Source organism: Onychostruthus taczanowskii, unplaced genomic scaffold (genome assembly GCF_017590055.1).
Source record: "Onychostruthus taczanowskii isolate IOZ18803 unplaced genomic scaffold, ASM1759005v1 scaffold24, whole genome shotgun sequence".
NCBI classification, from domain to species: domain Eukaryota; kingdom Metazoa; phylum Chordata; class Aves; order Passeriformes; family Passeridae; genus Onychostruthus; species Onychostruthus taczanowskii.
Window position 1 is genome coordinate 9896580 of NW_024499684.1, and position 18122 is coordinate 9914701.

The 18122-nt window shown below is 49.3% G+C and overlaps 1 protein-coding gene across 1 annotated transcript in view; it reads right to left on the reverse strand.

Moving 5' to 3' along the window:
• Positions 1-1692: 1692 nt before the first annotated feature.
• The window catches only part of BCL6 (BCL6 transcription repressor), a 25984-nt gene continuing 9554 nt past the window's right edge, over positions 1693-18122 (reverse strand). The window contains exons 2-10 of the mRNA XM_041405962.1: positions 11273-11311; positions 10097-10264; positions 8816-9037; positions 7681-8664; positions 6891-7072; positions 5626-5793; positions 4410-4540; positions 3884-4021; positions 1693-3001 (exon numbers count right to left, since the gene is read on the reverse strand). Coding sequence (XP_041261896.1) covers positions 2858-3001; positions 3884-4021; positions 4410-4540; positions 5626-5793; positions 6891-7072; positions 7681-8664; positions 8816-9037; positions 10097-10257 — 2130 coding nt within the window. The 5' untranslated portion in view covers positions 10258-10264; positions 11273-11311 and the 3' untranslated portion in view covers positions 1693-2857. The remainder of the gene's footprint in view (positions 3002-3883; positions 4022-4409; positions 4541-5625; positions 5794-6890; positions 7073-7680; positions 8665-8815; positions 9038-10096; positions 10265-11272; positions 11312-18122) is intronic.

Consider the following 18122-nt stretch of genomic DNA (forward strand, 5'->3'; position numbering starts at 1 on the left):
TGTGGGCTCCCTTTAGGTACAGTGAAGTGCTCTAAAGTCTCCCTGGAACCTTCTCCAAGCTGAACAGCCCCAATTCTCTCAGCATGTCCCCACTGGAGACGTGTTCCAACCCTGCAGCCAGCTTAGTGGCTCTCCTCTGGACTCATTCCAACAGGTCTTCCTTGCACTGGGGGCTGCAGAGCTGGACACAGTACTCAGGGAGGAGCCTGGCAAGACCAGAGTAGAAGTTAAACTTTTTAACTTTCATCCTGAAACAGTGTGTTTATTTAGAGGCAAACAGGAAAAGCCTTTAGATGAGCACAAAAATCAAGAGCTCAAAGATGACATAAGGAAAAACAGCAGACCTAAAAGCCACAAGCTCACAAAGATGAGGACCAGCCACTCTATCCAGGTCAGCAGCCTGTCCAGATCCAGAGGCTATGCTAAGCAAGACAATTCCTCCGGTGAAACTTCTCTAAGAATAGCATTGTTGTTATCAGTCATCATGCCACTTATGGGGCCCAAAGGCATCTTCATAGCCCCTGGTCCTAAAAACATTCGGGTGATGTCAGCAATAGTTGTCTCAGCCTGCTGTGACCAACAGAAGGCCAAGTCAGAGCAGCAAGGATGCTGCAAAACAGCAAATTGGCTCCCCCTCTTCTTGGCATTTTCTTCCCATGCAAAGCTGCTTTGGTTGTCTCACATCTACCTCTCTCCCATGGCATGTTGAAAACCACATCCTTCTCTTCATCTCCAGCTCCTCCTAAGTGCAGCCCCTCCTGACCCTGCAAACAGCCAGGCCCTCCCCTTCCTGCTGGTGCTTCCAAGTGCCCCCATTGTGAATCATCTGGCAAGCCCCAAGAAAAAGTTATCCATGAATTAACTAAACTCAAAATGAAACTCAGACCCCACCCCGCGCCGTGCTGAGCCATGGCTGGGCTCCACACCAGTGCTGGTTCCAGTCCTGCCTGTGTAATTCAGAGAAAACTTTTTGCCTGAGGCTCTTGGTTTTCTGAAACCAGCAGAGCAGCACAGAGCTCAGGGCCCGAGCACTCAGAGCTTCTCCCAGCACACCACAGCCATCCAAACAGAGCAAAGCAGCTCCTCTCCCCACCAGGACGAGCCCAGGGACTCCTTCAGGCTGGGCTGTTTCAGCTCTGGCCCAAAGCCAGCGTGCAACGGCTGGGAACAGAGATGCTCTTGGCCAGTGAGGTCCTGGATGGGGTTACAGACCCTGCTCCCCTGAATCATCCCACAAGGCAGGCAGAACAGCAGCTCCCCCCATCCCAGGTTCTGAGAAGAGAGGAGCAGCAGGCAGTCATCTTCCCTGAGCAATTCTGGCAACTGCACTGGATTCCAGGAAATATAAATAACTACTCAGCCATCTGGAGCTGTCCCTGGGCTGGTTAGCAAAGGTTTCTCCCAGGCTCTGCCCTGTTCCTGCTGGCTACTCAGTGCCAATGCAGAAAGGACAAAGGGGGTGGCACAGTCCCCACCAGGATCCTGAACAAACTTGAGTCTTGCTCCTGCCAGAGACTGCCTTCACTCAAGGCTGAAAGAGACCCTGCCTTCAATACAGGGCCAGAGACACACCGAGCCAAGGGCTCACACCAGGGCTTGGGATGCTCAGCCCCTTCCCCAGGCACCAGCCAGGCTTCAAGGTGCTTAAGGAGAAGGACAGGCAAGAACAGACCTCTCACTCCAGCATACATCACTTTTCTTCATTTTATTCTTTTATTTGTACAGCTATATTTTACAGAACGCATTAATGCAGTTTAGACACAGCCCAAACCCTGTCTCCCGAGATTGTTTATAACACAAGCATGTAAAATAAGACCAAAAAAAAAATCCAAAACAAAAAAAAATAAAACATTCCCCCACTTAAGAGTTCCACCAAAACTCCTTTTGCAACATCAGGCTGTACCTTGAAAAAACTGAGCTCAATATAGTCCATACACTGAAAACTTCCATTGAAAAGAAAGGCACCGTGCGAAACCACATTTTACATATATACAGACTGAGAACTAGAACAAAAAAATTACACTTTATTATTATTTTAAATTCCTTCTGCAGCTTTGTTGGTTTAATACACACTTTTTTGTAAATTGTAAACCTTCACTTGCAAAAAAATACAAATACACTGATGCATTTAGACAAAATATTTTCTTACTTGTACAGATGCAATACTTTAAAATATCTCCTTAAGTGCTCTATCATAATAAAGATTCTCAGAGTGGCTTCTGCCTGCAGAGTCCAACTGAGCCTTTAATGCATTTTATATATTTTTAATATAGCTTTTTTAAAGGTCTATATATATTTATTTTATATATATATTTATATATTTATATCTATATATATTTACAACTCTGCCATAGATTCCTTCACCTTTGGTTAAAAAAGTTAAAGCCCTCTCTTTAATAGCATACTTTCTCTTTAAAAGAACACACATTTTGCATACAAAAGAAAAAAATCTGTTCCCATAAATCAACATTACATTCCTCATCTTCAAACGGCAAAGGCTGTGAAGGTTAGACTCCAGAGTTTATCAACACTCCACTGCACAGACATTTAAAATGACTATTTTAAATTTTTTAATGTTTTATATACAGTAAGATCTGAATAATTTTATTTTTTCTTTTTGTTTCACATAACTGGGAAAAATAAAACCCGTGTATTTGTAATTTTTTTTTTTAATTTCTAATGTTTTTCCACCTATCTGTACTATGGGTTTAGAGGCACTCCATCATGTGATGAATATTTTTTCTCTCTCTTTTTTTTTTTTTTTTTTTTTCTCTTTTAAAGTGTTGCAAGTATCCTTTGGACAGCTTCTCCCCGCCATGCTCCCCCAGACGACCTCCTCCTGGGAAATCCTGCGCCTTCAGCAGGCCTTGGGGAGCTCGGGAGGCACCTCGCTGGCCGAGATGCGGTACTGCACCTTGGTGTTGGTGATGGCCCCGTGCTTCTGCCGCAGGTGGAGCCGCAGCTGGCTTTTGTGGCGGAAATGCAGGTTGCACTTCTCACACTGCGGGGCGACAGGCAAAGAGAGAGGGTGTCAAACGCCGTGGCAGAGGACATGTCCTCCCCTCAGGGCACGCTCCACCAGAGGCCCCAGGACACTGCACCCACCATACAGGTGGACAAGGGGAAAAGTGGGAACATGGTGGGAGGAGCAGCACCCCATCCCAGGCTATCAGCAGCACATATTGGTTTATAGGATGCACAAAGGGCAAAGTCCCTGAGGAGATGGCTCTGGCTCGGATGGACATAGCACCAAGCTCCATATCTAGGTGATCAAACCAGCTACAGGACTATTTCTGGAGCTGCTTTTGACTTCTGCTGAGCTGGATGGCTCCAGGATCTTTGGATGTCAACCCCTTCTTGGATTCCCTTTCTAGCAGATGGTGAAAGCCAGGAAAGCCCCAGCAAAGAGCGGGGAGCCCACAGAGCTGCAAGCAAGGCAGGGCATACTGCTTGCTGGGTGTGATTATCACCATCAGAGGGGAGTTCAGGCCAGACAGTCTGCTCCTTTCCCCTATCCCCACACACCACAGGCAGCTGTAATTTAAGCCACAGCTATTTGAAGAAGTGTGACCTTCTTCCAGATGGGGTGGAAGAAAAGAGCAACTAAGATGTACCCAGCTTGGGCTGCGTGTCAGTGTTTCCAACACAGCCACACCTGAAAAAATACCACATCAGCATCAGCTAATGCCTGGGAGGGAAATGGGGCATGGGAAGCAGGGATGTGACCTTGGTGTGGGGCCTCATGAGGCTGGCAAAGGGCATTAGGATGCTGCAACCAGCCTGTGCAAATGCCCTTGTGTCTTCCCAGCCCCCCAGGCTTGGCAGCACTGTCCCCCAGCCTAAGCTGAGATTCCCCACCACCAAAAAAAGCAGGGCCACTCACATGATACGGTTTCTCTCCTGTGTGGATTCGAAGGTGACTTTTGAGGGTCTGCAGGTGCCGGAAGCGTGTGCCGCAGATCTCACAGGGGTACGGCTTCTCCCCGGTGTGAATGAGCACGTGAGCACGGAGGTGGGCCACCTGCAGAGAGCAGCCCTGGGTCACAACAGCCCCAGGGAGGATGGCATCCTACTGGGAGCAAGGGTATCCCTGTGGGAATGGGGTTCTACCCACACAGCTTTTTTCATCTCTTGGGTTATAGGTGGGAGTCAGGGTCTGAGCTTTGGTACCTCCAGTCCTTAAGACAAAATGGAGACAACCAGCAGTCAGGCTTCCTTACTAAGCCAAATTGTCCCCTTGGGCCTTAAGGTCCATATTTATCCTACAACACCATGGGAAGAGCTGCTCAAGGTAGCAAGCTGGCTCATCATCACCCTCCTCTCTGTCATGAGGCATCACCAGTCTTGGGCAGAAGATCTAACCATATCCCACCTCCCCAGGCACTGCGGGTCCCAGAGGCTACACGCACCTGGACAAATCTGGCCCCACAAGTCTCACACTTGTAGGGTTTCTCCCCAGAGTGGATGCGTGTGTGGGTTTTCAGGTTGGCTGGTCGGTTGAACTGTGCTCCGCAGATGTTGCAGCGGTACGGCTTCTCTCCTGCAGAGCCCAAAAGAAAGGGTGAGGGATTAGCTACAGGTGTGCTCAGCACCCAGGATCCATGGTGCTCCCCAGAGTTGAGTCCCTTCAGGTGCCAGACCCCATGGCATGAAGCACTAGCCCTGATTCCTGTCCCTTTTGCAGATGGCAGTGGACAAGCAGCATTGGGCAGGGTGTCTACACGGCAGGGTGAGCTCAGGAGGTAGCTTTTCTCTTTTGGATTGGGAGCTGCAGCCTTCAGGGCAAGAGAGGAAGTCAGGCAGCTATGCCAGCAAGGATTAACAGCATCGTTCCTCCTGACCCTGTGACAGCAGCTGGCATCTACATCTCCCTACAGCTGTCAGTAAGCACCCTTGAACACTGCCCTGGTACTTGTGCTGTCTCAGCCCCCTGCACAGCCCTCCTGGAGCTCAGCTGAGACTGTGAGAATTTGGGTCTAATTCAGTGCAGCAGCACAGAGTCATCAGCCCAGACTTCCCATCCCCAGCTTGTGAACTGGCTGTTGATATGTTAAGTATTAAAAGCATGAAATAAAATAAGCCCTAGGTTTGTCAGCAAATGACTAAACCCTTAATATCCTTTTTCTTTCTCAGCTTTCATTGTGCTGATTCACAGAGTCCATCCATTCACAGATTTTCCCATCAGCAGAGTTTATGCCAAGCTAGATGTGACCTGGATTTCTAGGATGTAAAAATAAATCTCAGACTTCTCCCTAAATGTTCTTTCAACTATTTTTAATCTTTTTTCTTTTTTTTTTTTTTCTTAAGTCTACCACAAAGTTACCTGGAGGCCACGCATTTGCTCCCAGTTATGAATTTTGCACGACACCTTTAAAAACAGTGGTGCCCAGTGCTTTACAGCAAAGGAGGTTGAGTTCCAGCCCTGCTGCAAGGGCAGGTATCTCCCCCATTGCCAGGTTTGGTGCTCTGGCCAAGGGCACTCTGGCAATGCCAAGTAAAGCACCTCGCTCTTCCCAACAGGGACAGGGTAGAGGATGCTGCACCAGGCACAAACCCAGCCATAAACACCCACATGCTCACCAACCCACAGCCTCCCCAAAGCTGTCCCCAGAGCCAACACTGTACCTGTGTGGACGGTTTTGTGGCTGGCGAGGTTCCCCTTGTAGCGAAAGGAGGCCTGGCAGCGGTCACACTTGTAGGGCTTGTCACTGTGCACTTGCAGAGAATGTCTCTTGAGAGAGGCCTCCTCGGAGAACCGGCAGTCGCACTCGTTGCAGAAGAAGGCTCCATTCTCTGGGAGGGCAGAGAGAGGAGCAATCAGATGGACAGTGCATGGGTCACCTTCTTGATAGGCTATGGGATGGATTTGAGGTGGAGGAGAGGGGCAGCCAGAGCAAGTGCTGGAACAAGCAGCCAAGTGCAGGTGTTCACATTCAGTTGTGCTTGCACTGTGCTGTTACCTCCCGGCCTTGTGCACACAGCGACAACATGCATGGTTTGAGAACAAAGTTATCATGAGCTCTAGTTTAGAGCTTTCTCTCTCCTTTAGTGACACACAGGCTGCTTCCAAGAAGCCAGCATGTCATCTGGACATCTTCCAGAGAGGTCCATGAAAGCTCTCAAGATATCAGGAATCCTCTGAAGGATGCTCAGCTCTGGAGCAACTCCTCCTGCACTTTCAGAGGTGTTTTAACCTTTACAGTTACAGAGGTCTGCCTTGAGCTTGGAAAGATGATCACCACCCAAATCACAAGGCACGCTCCCCCAACAGGAGGATGCCCAACTCTTACACGTGTTGAGTGTTACCACAGTGAGGTTCCCTCCTTGGATCTCTGCCTACACTACAGGTGGCAGTGCTGCATTCCCCCTCCCTGAGCTACAGGCAGATGAGTGCACAGATACCTGTCTTTGGGCTTGTGGGGTTTTGTAACAAGATTGCAAGCCTCATTATCTGCATTTCCCCAGATGTGCACACTGGGCTCCTTGATAATAAAGATATCATGACGGATGCATGAGACATGCCAGCTTGCCCAATCCCCATTATGGTCATTACATCTGTCAGGCTTGTTCTCCTGTGGTTCTGGTGGGGTGGGGTGCACTTGTTTCCTGTCCTTACCTGCTAGGTTTGCAGCAGGTGACTACCTCCCTGCACAAGGTATCTGGATGGTGCTGGGGAAGGGGAGGAAGGCAGCAATTCCCATGTGCATGTGTCCCTCATATGCATGCACACAGCTGGGCAGACACTTAAGAAGGGGCTGTAAATCACTGTGGGATCCACCAGCATCTGGGACACGTCTGACTGTGTTTGATCACGGGTCAGTGACGGGTCCCTACACTGCACAGCCCCCCAGCTGCTGGCTGAAAAAGATAACCAAGGATCCAAGACTCACCGCAGCTGGAGTCAGAGTATTCAGACTGGGTTTCCCCCATCTCTTCTCCAAAATTTGAGCCAGGGGTATGAAGGCACATCTCAGTATGTTGTGGGGACTGGCAGCCACAGGAGCTGCACTTCGATGAATGCATGTACAGTGGGGACTGCCCTTCGCTGCTCCGAGGGGACCCATCCCGGGACCTGTGGAAGGAGAGCAGCGTACACAGCTGTGAGAAGGCCCTTGCTGTGCTCGAGACACCGCGGGTGTTTGCACCCCTCCCAACACAAGGGACAGACATGCTTTATGGGGACATCTTTGTTGTGAGCGCACAGCATAGCCCTGATCAACAACAGATCCTTAAACTTCAAACCTTCAAATGTCCATCACCAAATGACCTCACATGTCTTTAGGAACATCCAGGTCCAGAGGATAGCATATTGTTCCCTGAGTCTTTGGCCATTCCAATGCTTATAGCCAACAAAAAACTTGAGGCATAGGGAGTCTGGTGGAAACACAGACTAGGCAAATCCAGGCTCCAGAAATCATCCAGAGCTGCTCAAGTTACCCAGTGATTCACTACCCAACGTTCCCAGTTCCTTTGCCAGTCCTTGCTGGCACCACTACAGTGGGGACGGTGGGCACTCAATGTCACCAGCAGCCCTCCACCAAATGCAGGGGATTCCATCTGCTCATGACTGGACTTCCCAGCCCAATGCAACAGATATTTCACACTTCCAAACCCTCACCAACAATGCAGGAAGTTCTGTTTCTCAGGGGGGAGGGGCATGGGGGGTGGAAATCTTCTCACCTGTTAACAATATTGTTGAGTCTGCTCGCTTGTGGGATTGTAGAGTCTTCACCATTCACGCTTATCTTGGTGGGGGATTGCACATTGAGATGCTCCGGCTCCATGGACTGCTGGCAAGTGGACATGGGCACATAGGTGCGAGGAGAGAGGGTTCCCATCTCGTTCTGGTCAGCGCTGTCTTGCTTGGTGTTCTGGTTGAGAGAGTTGAGGACAATGAACTTGTACTTCTTCCAGTTGCAGGCTTTGGGGTCTGTGGGGCTCTTGGTGAAGAGGGAGCTGGAGTTCTGGCCGATACGGGCATTCTTGCTGCTGCTGGACTCAGTTGGTGAGTTGGGCTGGCAGTCTGACTTCTGTGGGCTCTGAGGGCTGATGAGTCCCTTGCGGTCCAGGGGTGTGTTGGTGGGCTCAAAGTGCTGGCTGATCTCATCCTCTGAAGAGGTCCGCTCCTCCTCTTTGGCCACTTTATCACAAGGGAAGTAGGGATTGTTCCGGACTGAAGGGATGACAGGTTTGGGCCCAGAAGCCACGCTGTAGTGCATGTCACTCCTGGCTTCTTCAGCAGCACCTTCTTTTGGAGCATAGATGGTGGCATGGCACATGTTGGCAGAGATGTCAGTAATGGTTCTCACGTACTCAGTGGGGATTGTCCTGGAGCTGTCGCACGGCAGGATCCTCTCCTTGGGGAAGGCACCTGCCCTTGAGAGTTCAGAGAGAGGCATCCTCATCTCCCGCAACTCATCATCCACTAGGAAGCTATTTAGAGGGAGAGGGCTGTATCCATGGTAGGAAATGGGGGATCCAGACAAACTGTTGATCAAGCCAGGTGCGAAGGCCCTCCCGTTGCAGAGGGACCCGTTTTGAAGAGGCATGCCGTTCTCTGAGACATCTCTGCTCCGATAAGCCATCACCTCCGGGTGGCCCAGCATCCGTCCAGCCAAAAACTCTTCCCTTGGGGTCTTCACAGCAGACACCATCTCTGCTTCACTGGAATCGGGGGAAACAAAGTAATTGTTTAGGAGGGAGACAAAGTCATTTTCAGCTGTTAAAGATGCATTTGCAGACACTTTGCCAGTTCTTCCCCTGCCCACCCAAACACACAGTCCCAGGCTCTTCAAAGCTCACCAACTGCACTCACCTAGACTTGACAAACCTTCGGCAGGTGTCAACCACGTGCTCCATCTGCAGGTAGAGTGCTGTGGCCATCACAGCCATGATATTGTTCTCCCTCAAGTTCAGGCGGGAGGTGTACATGAAGTCCAAGAGGATGCAAAACCCCTCAGGGTTAATTTCAGGATCCAGGTTGATAACATTCAAGTTGCACTTGAGCTGGTCAGTGAAGATGCTGTAGAAGAGGCCACTGCAGAGGGAAGACAGTAGAGAGGACAAGTGTTATGACAATTCAAAGGAAAATAAGGAGAATTTGTAGGAAATCCCTGAGTATGGAGTGGGTTCGTGAATGGGAAGGGAGGAGGAGGAGGCAATTACAGAATTCCCTAAGCTTCCCCCTTATTATCAAGCTTGGTTTCTCAGCTTAGTAAGCGTCTTCTGCACTGCACTTTTCCCAACTGGAACAGCCTGCTTTTAGATCTCACCTGCTCAACAACTCCCCACTGCCTCCATTTAGTAATTCCCCAGCTTTTTTGGTTTTTTTCCATTGTTGTTCTTACCACCATCCCCCTTCCACTATGACTCATTTCTTTCAGAAGCCTCTCGGGCATCCACACAGTTTTAAACCAGAAAAACAAAAAAAAAGGAGAAATGCTGGCACAATATTTTTCAGACATTTTAATAGTCAAAGCTCGGCTTTTTGAAATCTTTACACCATGTCAGCAAGAGAACCTGGAAGGCATTTGCTGTAATTCAACTGGGCAACGATGGGATATTAATTAGCATTCACTAGGAAGCAATTCCAGCAATCTTAGGAGCTGGAAAGGGATTTCAGACCCCATCAGGCTTAAAAAAAGAAAAAAAAAAATGAATCAACTAAGGTGGGTGCAGCCAGCAGTCTGGGAGCCAGGGAGGAATAGCTCTAAAAATAGCAGTGGCAGGGGTCACCTCGGTCACAAAAGACTAATTCACCCCAGTGAACATCCAGCCCTCCCTCTCCTGTCCCTGTGGCACATTTGTGCTTTGCCTTCAGGGATGTGCCTCACAGCTGCTGTGCTCCTGCTGGTCTCCATGGGCTGTGCGTGGGCAGATGTGGGTACACAAGGAGAGAGGTGAGGGCAGAACACTGGAGGGAAGCAGACTCAGCTCTAATCCCATTACAGGTACAAATTTCTTGGCAGCCCCTTTCAGCTTTCTCTGCTTCTGATTCCCTGTGAATCCTACGAGCCCCCACAGGACTGCAGCAGTGCTTCTGGAGGCCAAAGGCTGAAGGAGCAAGGAGGGAGCCAGGGAAGGACCCTGTTCTCACCTGCAGGCCATCAGGACTGTTTTGTGGGCTCTGAACTGCTCCCGGTTCACGATGATGACAACATCGGTCAAGATATCCCGGCTTCTAAGGCGGTTGAGATTGAGGAGGACGTCGCTCGCGTGGCGCGTGAACTGGATGCAGCTGTCTGCCGGCGAGGCCATCTTGAGTCTGGGAGACAGAAGCATCAGAGCAAGATGAGAATGGAGAACAACCAGGCAAGTACCCTAAACCCAGGGAAGAGACGGCTGCTGCTCTGGAACATGCTCAGATGGCCAATTTCTCCTGGTAGGGGCAGCACCAGCTCCTCGGTCCCAAGGCGAACAGTCCTGCACCACACCAAGCTTTTGCCAGGCTGCCTAGTGAGGTCCCTGGTCTCCCGATAGCAAGACCTGGCACGTCTCATCCCACCCATCAAGCTGGTGGGTGAAGGCAATCAGACCCTCCTGATGATTAGCCAACCATCTCCTCTTTCTCCCTGCCTCACCCATGGCAGCCCCACCCCAGTCCACTCCGCCCACTCAGGTTCATCTTCATAATGTTTCCAACATTAGAAGCTTCTAGCCTTCCAAACTCCCTCAGGAGCCATCCTCCTCACCTGTGTGATGTCTGGCTGCAAATTCAGCCACAGGAATCAAAACAAGCCTTAAGGTCTCAACTGAAGTTGAATGATTTCAACAACTGGAAAATCCAGCCCACAGTGGAATACCAGCCCTCACCCAGGAAACTACTTTCCTGCTCCCAAGTGGTGGTCACTCTGGAGAAGACCTGTCCACAGTTTCCCAATTAACTGGTGAGGAGTAGAACTCATCTAACCTGCTGGGCTGCTACCCACACGATGGCCCATGAGCAAGGTTTGGATTAGTCGAGGAATATGAAGCCTTCTCCCAACACAACACCTGTTGACACATCTCAGAGGTGTCCTCCAAGCAGCACCCAGGATGGCCCATGTCTCCCTGAGGTTTGGGCTGGAATGCACCTTTGGTGTTAAATTCTTCGATCATCAACCCCCTCCCAAAATCCTGACTCCTCCTTCCCCAGTGGCACATGAACATACAGTAGTTTCTACAGAGCAGCTGCTCTCCCAAAATCAAAAGCCAGCTGGGTCTAATGAAACACTGCATTAAGGAAAAGGGGAGACAGATTAGGAGGGAAAACACAAAATTTAAATTTACATACCCAATGCCTCAATTCACAGTCCAAAAGTTTCTTTCAAACCTACAAATAAATCAGAAGAAAACAAACACCACATTAGCTGGTAATTATGAATTGGCCATGGCGGGTCACAAGGCTGCTATTTCGCTCAAGTATCAGTTGGATAAAAGCTAGAGATAACAAACCTTCTACTCTCCAGTAAGGTTAACATTTGTTTCTTCCGGTACAGTACGTTCTTATCACAATCACAGGCTTTGAGAATCCAATCATAGCTTCTTCCACACCCTCTAGCCCCAACCATGGGCGGATGCCAAGGAGGTTTTCATTTCCATGACTCAGGAACTTAAAGGCAGGTGGGGAAGGGAAGTCAAGCGAGAATTTTCTCACCACTTCTTCTGGCGATAACTCTTCCCCTGCCAAAACTGAATTCCTGTCTGGTGCCACATTCAAGACCCATGCCATACTCCCAGTACCTTGTTAACAGGTATGACATACACACAAACATCTGCTGCCACTCTACTCAGAAACCTACATGCTTCAGCCATGGGTGAAAACGCCCTGGGATGGGATTGCTCAACAGATTTGGGAGGATATAGGTGTCAAGTACCAACGTGACTTGGCCAAGACTGCATAGGAAGCCAGTGGTGGAGACAATAAGGATGCAGAACGAACGTCCCTTCCCCTTGCTGCTGCCAAAGCCTTCCCTTAAACCACAAGCTGTGTCTCCAGGCACTGGCTTCACCCAGCAATGTAGCTGGGACAGAACAGCAAAGAAACCCAGGAGTTAATTGCCTTGCAGAACTCATACTAATCCTCCAAAATTCACTTAAACCAAACCAATTGACTTGGCACCAATGCAGGAAGAATGTCCTCAGAGAGTTGCCTCAGCAGGTGGAAGCAAATAAATAAGTGAGCCAACAAACCCCAAGACCTTCATCACACCATTTTGAGGACCAACCCCTAGACTGTTAAGACTGCAGGAAGCCCAATAATCCCTGTGAGACAAGGGATTGTCAAGTGTTGCCTCCCCTCTCCCATGCAGGAGATGTGCAGGCCTGGGGCCCAAGATTCCCTCCCATCCCCAGAGCCACTGAGATGAAGAGACGAGATTTAAGGCAAGGTATCACGCACAAAACCCAGCGGATGTCTTACAGCTTTATTCCAGCCATCAAACACAAATCTTCAGAGCTGCTCTGAGCCTGGCCAGCTTAAAACTTTATGCACATACAAAAAGTGACTCATTTCCCAAATACTGCAGACTCTGACCTTTCTGTACGCTCACTGCCAGCCACTCACTACCGTCAATTGCAAGCCAAGGGACTCACAGTGTTCTGCAAGGAGCCCAGCGCTCATCCCTGTGCCCACATGAGCAGATGTGTGCGCTTGGGGCAGCTGGCTGGCACCCCAACCTCAGCCACAGTGGCAGACATACTCTGCCAGGCTCTGGGTAGCCACATCAGTGTCACAGAGGTGAGGAGGTGACCCTCTTGTAAACCAACAAAGTTACAAACAGCCAGATGAACTCTGTACCCCTGAGCATCATGTGAGAAGCTGCTAATGTCGCCAAATCCCCTTATCCACAGTGAGGGCACAGCACTGCTGGGGGACACCCAGTTTCTCTCCCGGAGCTGGACCCCAGCACAGCCCCCTTCCCACCCTTCCAAGTTATCCCTCCCAGCACAGTGCTGCTGCAACGTCCACAGCCCCAAGAGCTGGGCAGGTGTATCCCAGGCAGCTCCTGGCTGCAGGATGTGGGCATGCAAAGGGAAAGGGACTTTCCTTCCTCTCGCTGTGCTGAGCCCGGTTAACCCTGCCCCTTCCAGTTCCCACACAGCGCTAGCTCTGAACCCCAGCACGGGAGGATACTCAGACCAGAGAGAACAGGATGGCAACAAGGACCTGAGACCAGTGATGGGGAGCAGAAAAAACCACTGCAGCCAAGCATGATCTTTGCCATCTAAACCCCCCTCAAATCCCATGAAGTTCCTCCAGGCTCAGCTGGGGACAGAGCATCATCCCACATCGCACCCCTCCCCTCTCCTCCAGTTTTCCTGTCCAGTACCTTGCAGGTGTGGGCTCTCTGGCAGTGCTCGAGGCTGTGTGCCAGGGCTGGCTATGCCCATAGAGGAAGGTCTGGAAAGGGCACAGGGCCCATTTTAGGGGTGGCCACACGGGACAGTCACTGCTGTTGCCTTCCAGGAAGGCAATGGGTCTGCCCCAGCGGTTCAGGGAACAGCCCTTCCCTGCCGGCACCTCCCCGAGAAAACCCATTCCTGGAAAGGAGCCCAGAGCTGGCTCTGCCTTCCCTGCAGCTCTGTGAGCACAAGGAGGGTGTACCTTCGTGTGGGGGAACCTCCTTCAGCTCAACCCCAGGCAAAGGGGAGACCCTCTTTGCTCACTTACCCTAGGGCAGAGGGGAGAACCAGGGACTATCAATCCATTTTTCTGCCATGCCTCTCCATTGATCTACTCTCCCTTTTCATTCATCCTCCTCCCACTCTGTGCACAGGGGGGAACTTCTTGCTCCCCTATCTTTCTTTGCATGGTGATACCCCATAGTCTTAACCCTTCTCCCACCCCCAATCGCACAGGCAGGGAGGAGGGCATCAAACACTCCCCCTCCCTGGGCCCCAATCTCCTACCCCTCCAGAGCCTGCAGCGCCGACTCACTCACATCACCTTACAGGGGTGACTGGGTGAAGTCTTCCTTCCCCACAGCCTCATCCCACACAGTGTTCTGAAACTGCCCGCCCAGGGGAAGCTCCATCCTGCCCTCCTCCCTCCCAGTCCCTGCACCCTGCAGGGTCCCAGCCCCATGGGAATATCCCCACTGCCTGCCAGGGCGTGCTGCCAGCTGCCTCTCCACCCTGCCAAGGAATGCCTGCTTTCTCCCAAACAGGGATCAGGGGGACAACCAAGAAAATGAGGTGGGGTGTGGGTGGCTGCCCCAGCAAAGCCATGGGTGCCACATGCCACGGTGAAGAAGATGCTTTTGGCTGTGGGTGTGTGAGCTCAGCTTTCTGATACCATGCAATCCAGGGGCACTAAGCGTCCTTTAGTTGTCACAGCAGTTTTATTAGTTTAGTAGCTTCTGATTAGTGTCTAGGCCAAAACGTGGCTGGGTTAATAATAACCCAAGAAGAGACTGGGAGAAGTCCATGGTGTCAGCACAGATCAAAAGCAGCATCACCAGTGCAAGCCCTGTCGTATTTTCCACCGTACCCTTCCGTGAGCAGATCGCACTCGCTCTATCGAGCGGTCTCAATCTGATCCAATTTCCTGCCAGCAAACAAATGTTTCTAGGAAATGCAATGCATTATCTGGACGGGTTTATTATCAGCATTTGGAACCAGGAAAACTGCATATTTTCTCGAGCGCCGCAGGGAACTTTATAGTTCATACTTCAAAAGAGGGTTTAAAGGATTGCCCTTGAAAGCTGGCCCAGCTCAAGTCTCACATTGTTTTGGTCTTTGCAGAAGAAAATGCAGAGGAGGGAGGGGATAAGCACGCTAAAACTGCCTCCAATGTTTTCCTACTAAAGAGGACTCCCCTGCCCTCTACGGAGCCAAGCTCTGGCTGTGAGGCAGAGGCAGTGCGTGCCCTTGGGAAGCAAGGAGTCGAGCCTTCCTCAGCATTTCAAACGACCCCAAGCAATCTGGCACATTAATTTTTCAAGGGAAGGCAGGAACCATGTGTCCTGGCTGAAATCTAGGGAGCTACTCCAGAGAACAGAAGATGGACTCCGTGCCCTGCCAACACTGAGCCCTGCACCGAGGTGCCGACCGAGTGCAGGGTGCGGCCGGAGCCGGGTGTCCCCACAGCTCAGCTGGGTCCCTGGCCCCGCTGGGCTCCAAGGAGGTGTCTGATCATCCCTACCCTGCACTGGGATAGAAAATTATTGACTGGCACCTGACCCTCCCTGTCTCTGTACTCCTGGGGCTGAGGGCGGCACAGCTCCTTCTGGCAGTAAGGAACTGCTCTGGCATCCCGCCTGGGTGGGATGAGACACATGCACAGCTTGGGGTGCCTTGGCCAGGGCAGAGACACCCTCTTGCCCCTATATTTAGCCAAACAGATTTAAGGAGGTGAATTTCAAAGGGTATCTAGTCCTACAGGACACCTTCTTCAGGACCCATTCAGAGCCCCTTGTCCTGCAGTGTGCTTGTCTCAAGCTCTCTCCTCCATAAAAAGGGGTCCAACATTCCCCATGGATACCCAGCATACAGCCCAAAGGCAGCAAGTGACCAGGAGAAAGAGGGAAAGGAAAACAATATAGATCAAAAAATTCCTACGCCTCTCCCAAATGCTCCTAGTTCTCTCTCTGGTTTAGATGGGAAGCTCCACTGAGATTACTGGGGTTTTAAAGCAGTCCTAAGGACTACACACTTGCTCCAGTTTAGGGGTGTGTGTCTTTTGGCTGCCAGCATCCTGCAGTGATGCTAACATATAAGATCTAACATAGATTTTAAAAACAAAAAAAAAAAGGAAAAAGGAGGACTACATTTGCAGTCTAAATTTGCAGTCTGAAGGAGCTTACTGGTCAGATGCTGACTTTTGGATACTGATCTAACCAAACTGCAAACTGTGAACTCCTGAGGTTTGCCAGTGCCTGCTGTAAACATGGAAACCAAGTGTCACTTTTTGCCAAACAGAAGAATGGTTTAAAAATAGATCTAGAGAAGAATACAGGCACTCGGCATACAAGGCACCCATTTATAGACTCCCATGCTACTATAAAATAGAGCAAGAGGTTATGAGCACACAAGCAACCTTCCATCAAATTTAGATTTTACCAACTTCTCAGAAAAATGAAAACAACATTTCAGGCTCCAGCTGAACCAGTAAAAAAGCTCTTTGAGTGAAGTTCCCAGCCCAGGTATTACAGCATACAGACTAAACCAGGCATGAAACAGTTCTTCAACCTGAACACAATAAATATATGAAGGTACATAAATTGCACACTGAGAAATGCATCTACTGATTATAGAGTTTCATTTTATTAATCTATAGACTTTGTAAAAAGGTTTTATTTTTCATGGAGAAATAAAATGAGAGGACAGTCCTACCACATAGGACTGGCACACAAAGTTTTACCACTTGTATTTGTATGGGGTTTTGAGGATAACATTACTGTTTACTAAGAAAAAAAAAATGTGCTCCAAACCCAAACACTATTCCTACAAATTCATATTGGGCTGCTGCAGTTGGACACTGAAAGCTTTCCCTGCCCAAGGGGAAAAAAAAAATAGAAAAAAAGCATAGCTTTACAATACATCCTAAATTAGGCAAAAATTCAAGGGCAGATTAACGCCACAACTCAGAAAGATTTTCACATGTGATTTCATGACCAGACCCAGAGAGAACTCCATATGGAAATGTCAGTGACTTTAATAAGCACTCGGTTGTTTCCAATTAGGCTCCTTAAGTAAGTTCAGTGGCATCCAGAGTTTCCTCTGCCACCTTCCTCCAAGCTGGCAAGCATTTTTTTTTTCTTTTTTTAACGAGCAGTTAATAAACATGTTCCCACTCTCCCGAGGCCGCCGGCCCCGCCAGCCCCGCACGGAGCGGCGGGAGGTGACACTAGATGGCACCAGTTCGCTTTGCTGCAGGAGCAATTTTTCCCCTTGGAAAATAAAACACCCCAACCAAACCTGGAAAACATATAATTTTGTCGATGTAATTCTGTTTCTCTTAAAACGCATCTGAGCAACATTATTTTTATGAGCTTTTCCAGCCTTGTTTTGAAAAACTTAATGTTTCTGTTAGGTTTATTTTTGTACCATCCAACAGCCGGCTGAATCCTCCCTGCGCTGCAAACAGGGATGTCTAAAAAGTGTCACAAAGCCTTTGGACGGATTTTTTTTTTTTGCTTTGTTTTTGGGGTGGGATTTGTAAGAATCACTTCTCATTCCAACTTCTTCCTTCGCAATAATAACTAACCAGTCAACCTCCACTTCCTCTCCCAATATTGACTCAGATAGTCAGAACTGAGGGGGATTGGAAATTGGAACTGAAATGCATCTCAAGAGATCTTTGATCTGTTTTGCCAATCAAAACTGAACACCAAGAGATGAACTCTTTTCTTACTGGAACAATACAATAATCCACTCTTCTGGAAAATTTCTAGATACCCTTTGAATATTTTAATGGCTTGGTGATATGTTTCATGGGGCAAAATGTTTGCCATCTATAATGCAAGTTTTAAAACCTGCAATCCTACCCTTAGGAGAAAATAACAGAATCTTTGATTCTGCTTCTATATGCATATATAAAGAGAGGATTCCCCTAAAATATTTTTAGAGCAATTTTTGAACTGTGACCCACTCAAGGACTGGAGGAAGGAGCCTGCATTTGCTCCTAAAGCTCTTATCCTTTAAATTCTTGAAACAGTATGGCAAATAATAATTTTTAAAGCATTTAAATGCTCGGGAGAGGAACCAATAAGATTCCCAGATCAAATAAGGGCCTGATCCCAAACTGGCCTGCTGACACTTCCACTGGCACAAGAAGCAAATTTGGCCCAAGACAGAGATTTGGACAAGATACTCCAAAGTGGCACTCAGTTCTCACTGAGCCTCATCAGTCTGTCCCCAGCCTCCCTTCGCATTGATCCTGCGCCTACTGAAGTCAGTGGAAAAAACTAACCGGGGATGGGTTTGTTTTTGTTGATTTTGACTCATGACTTTAAGCCCAGATTTGCCTTTTCCCTGGAAATGCAACAGGGGGGTTAAAGGCAGCTTTTTAGGCACATCTGAGAGGCTGCCGCGGATTTTTCTAAGCAAACGCCTTGCTTTCTGTTTCCCTCCTTCCCAAGAGGCGATTTCATAACATTTCATATTGTGACTTTGCAAACTACAGGCGGGGGGAACGGCGG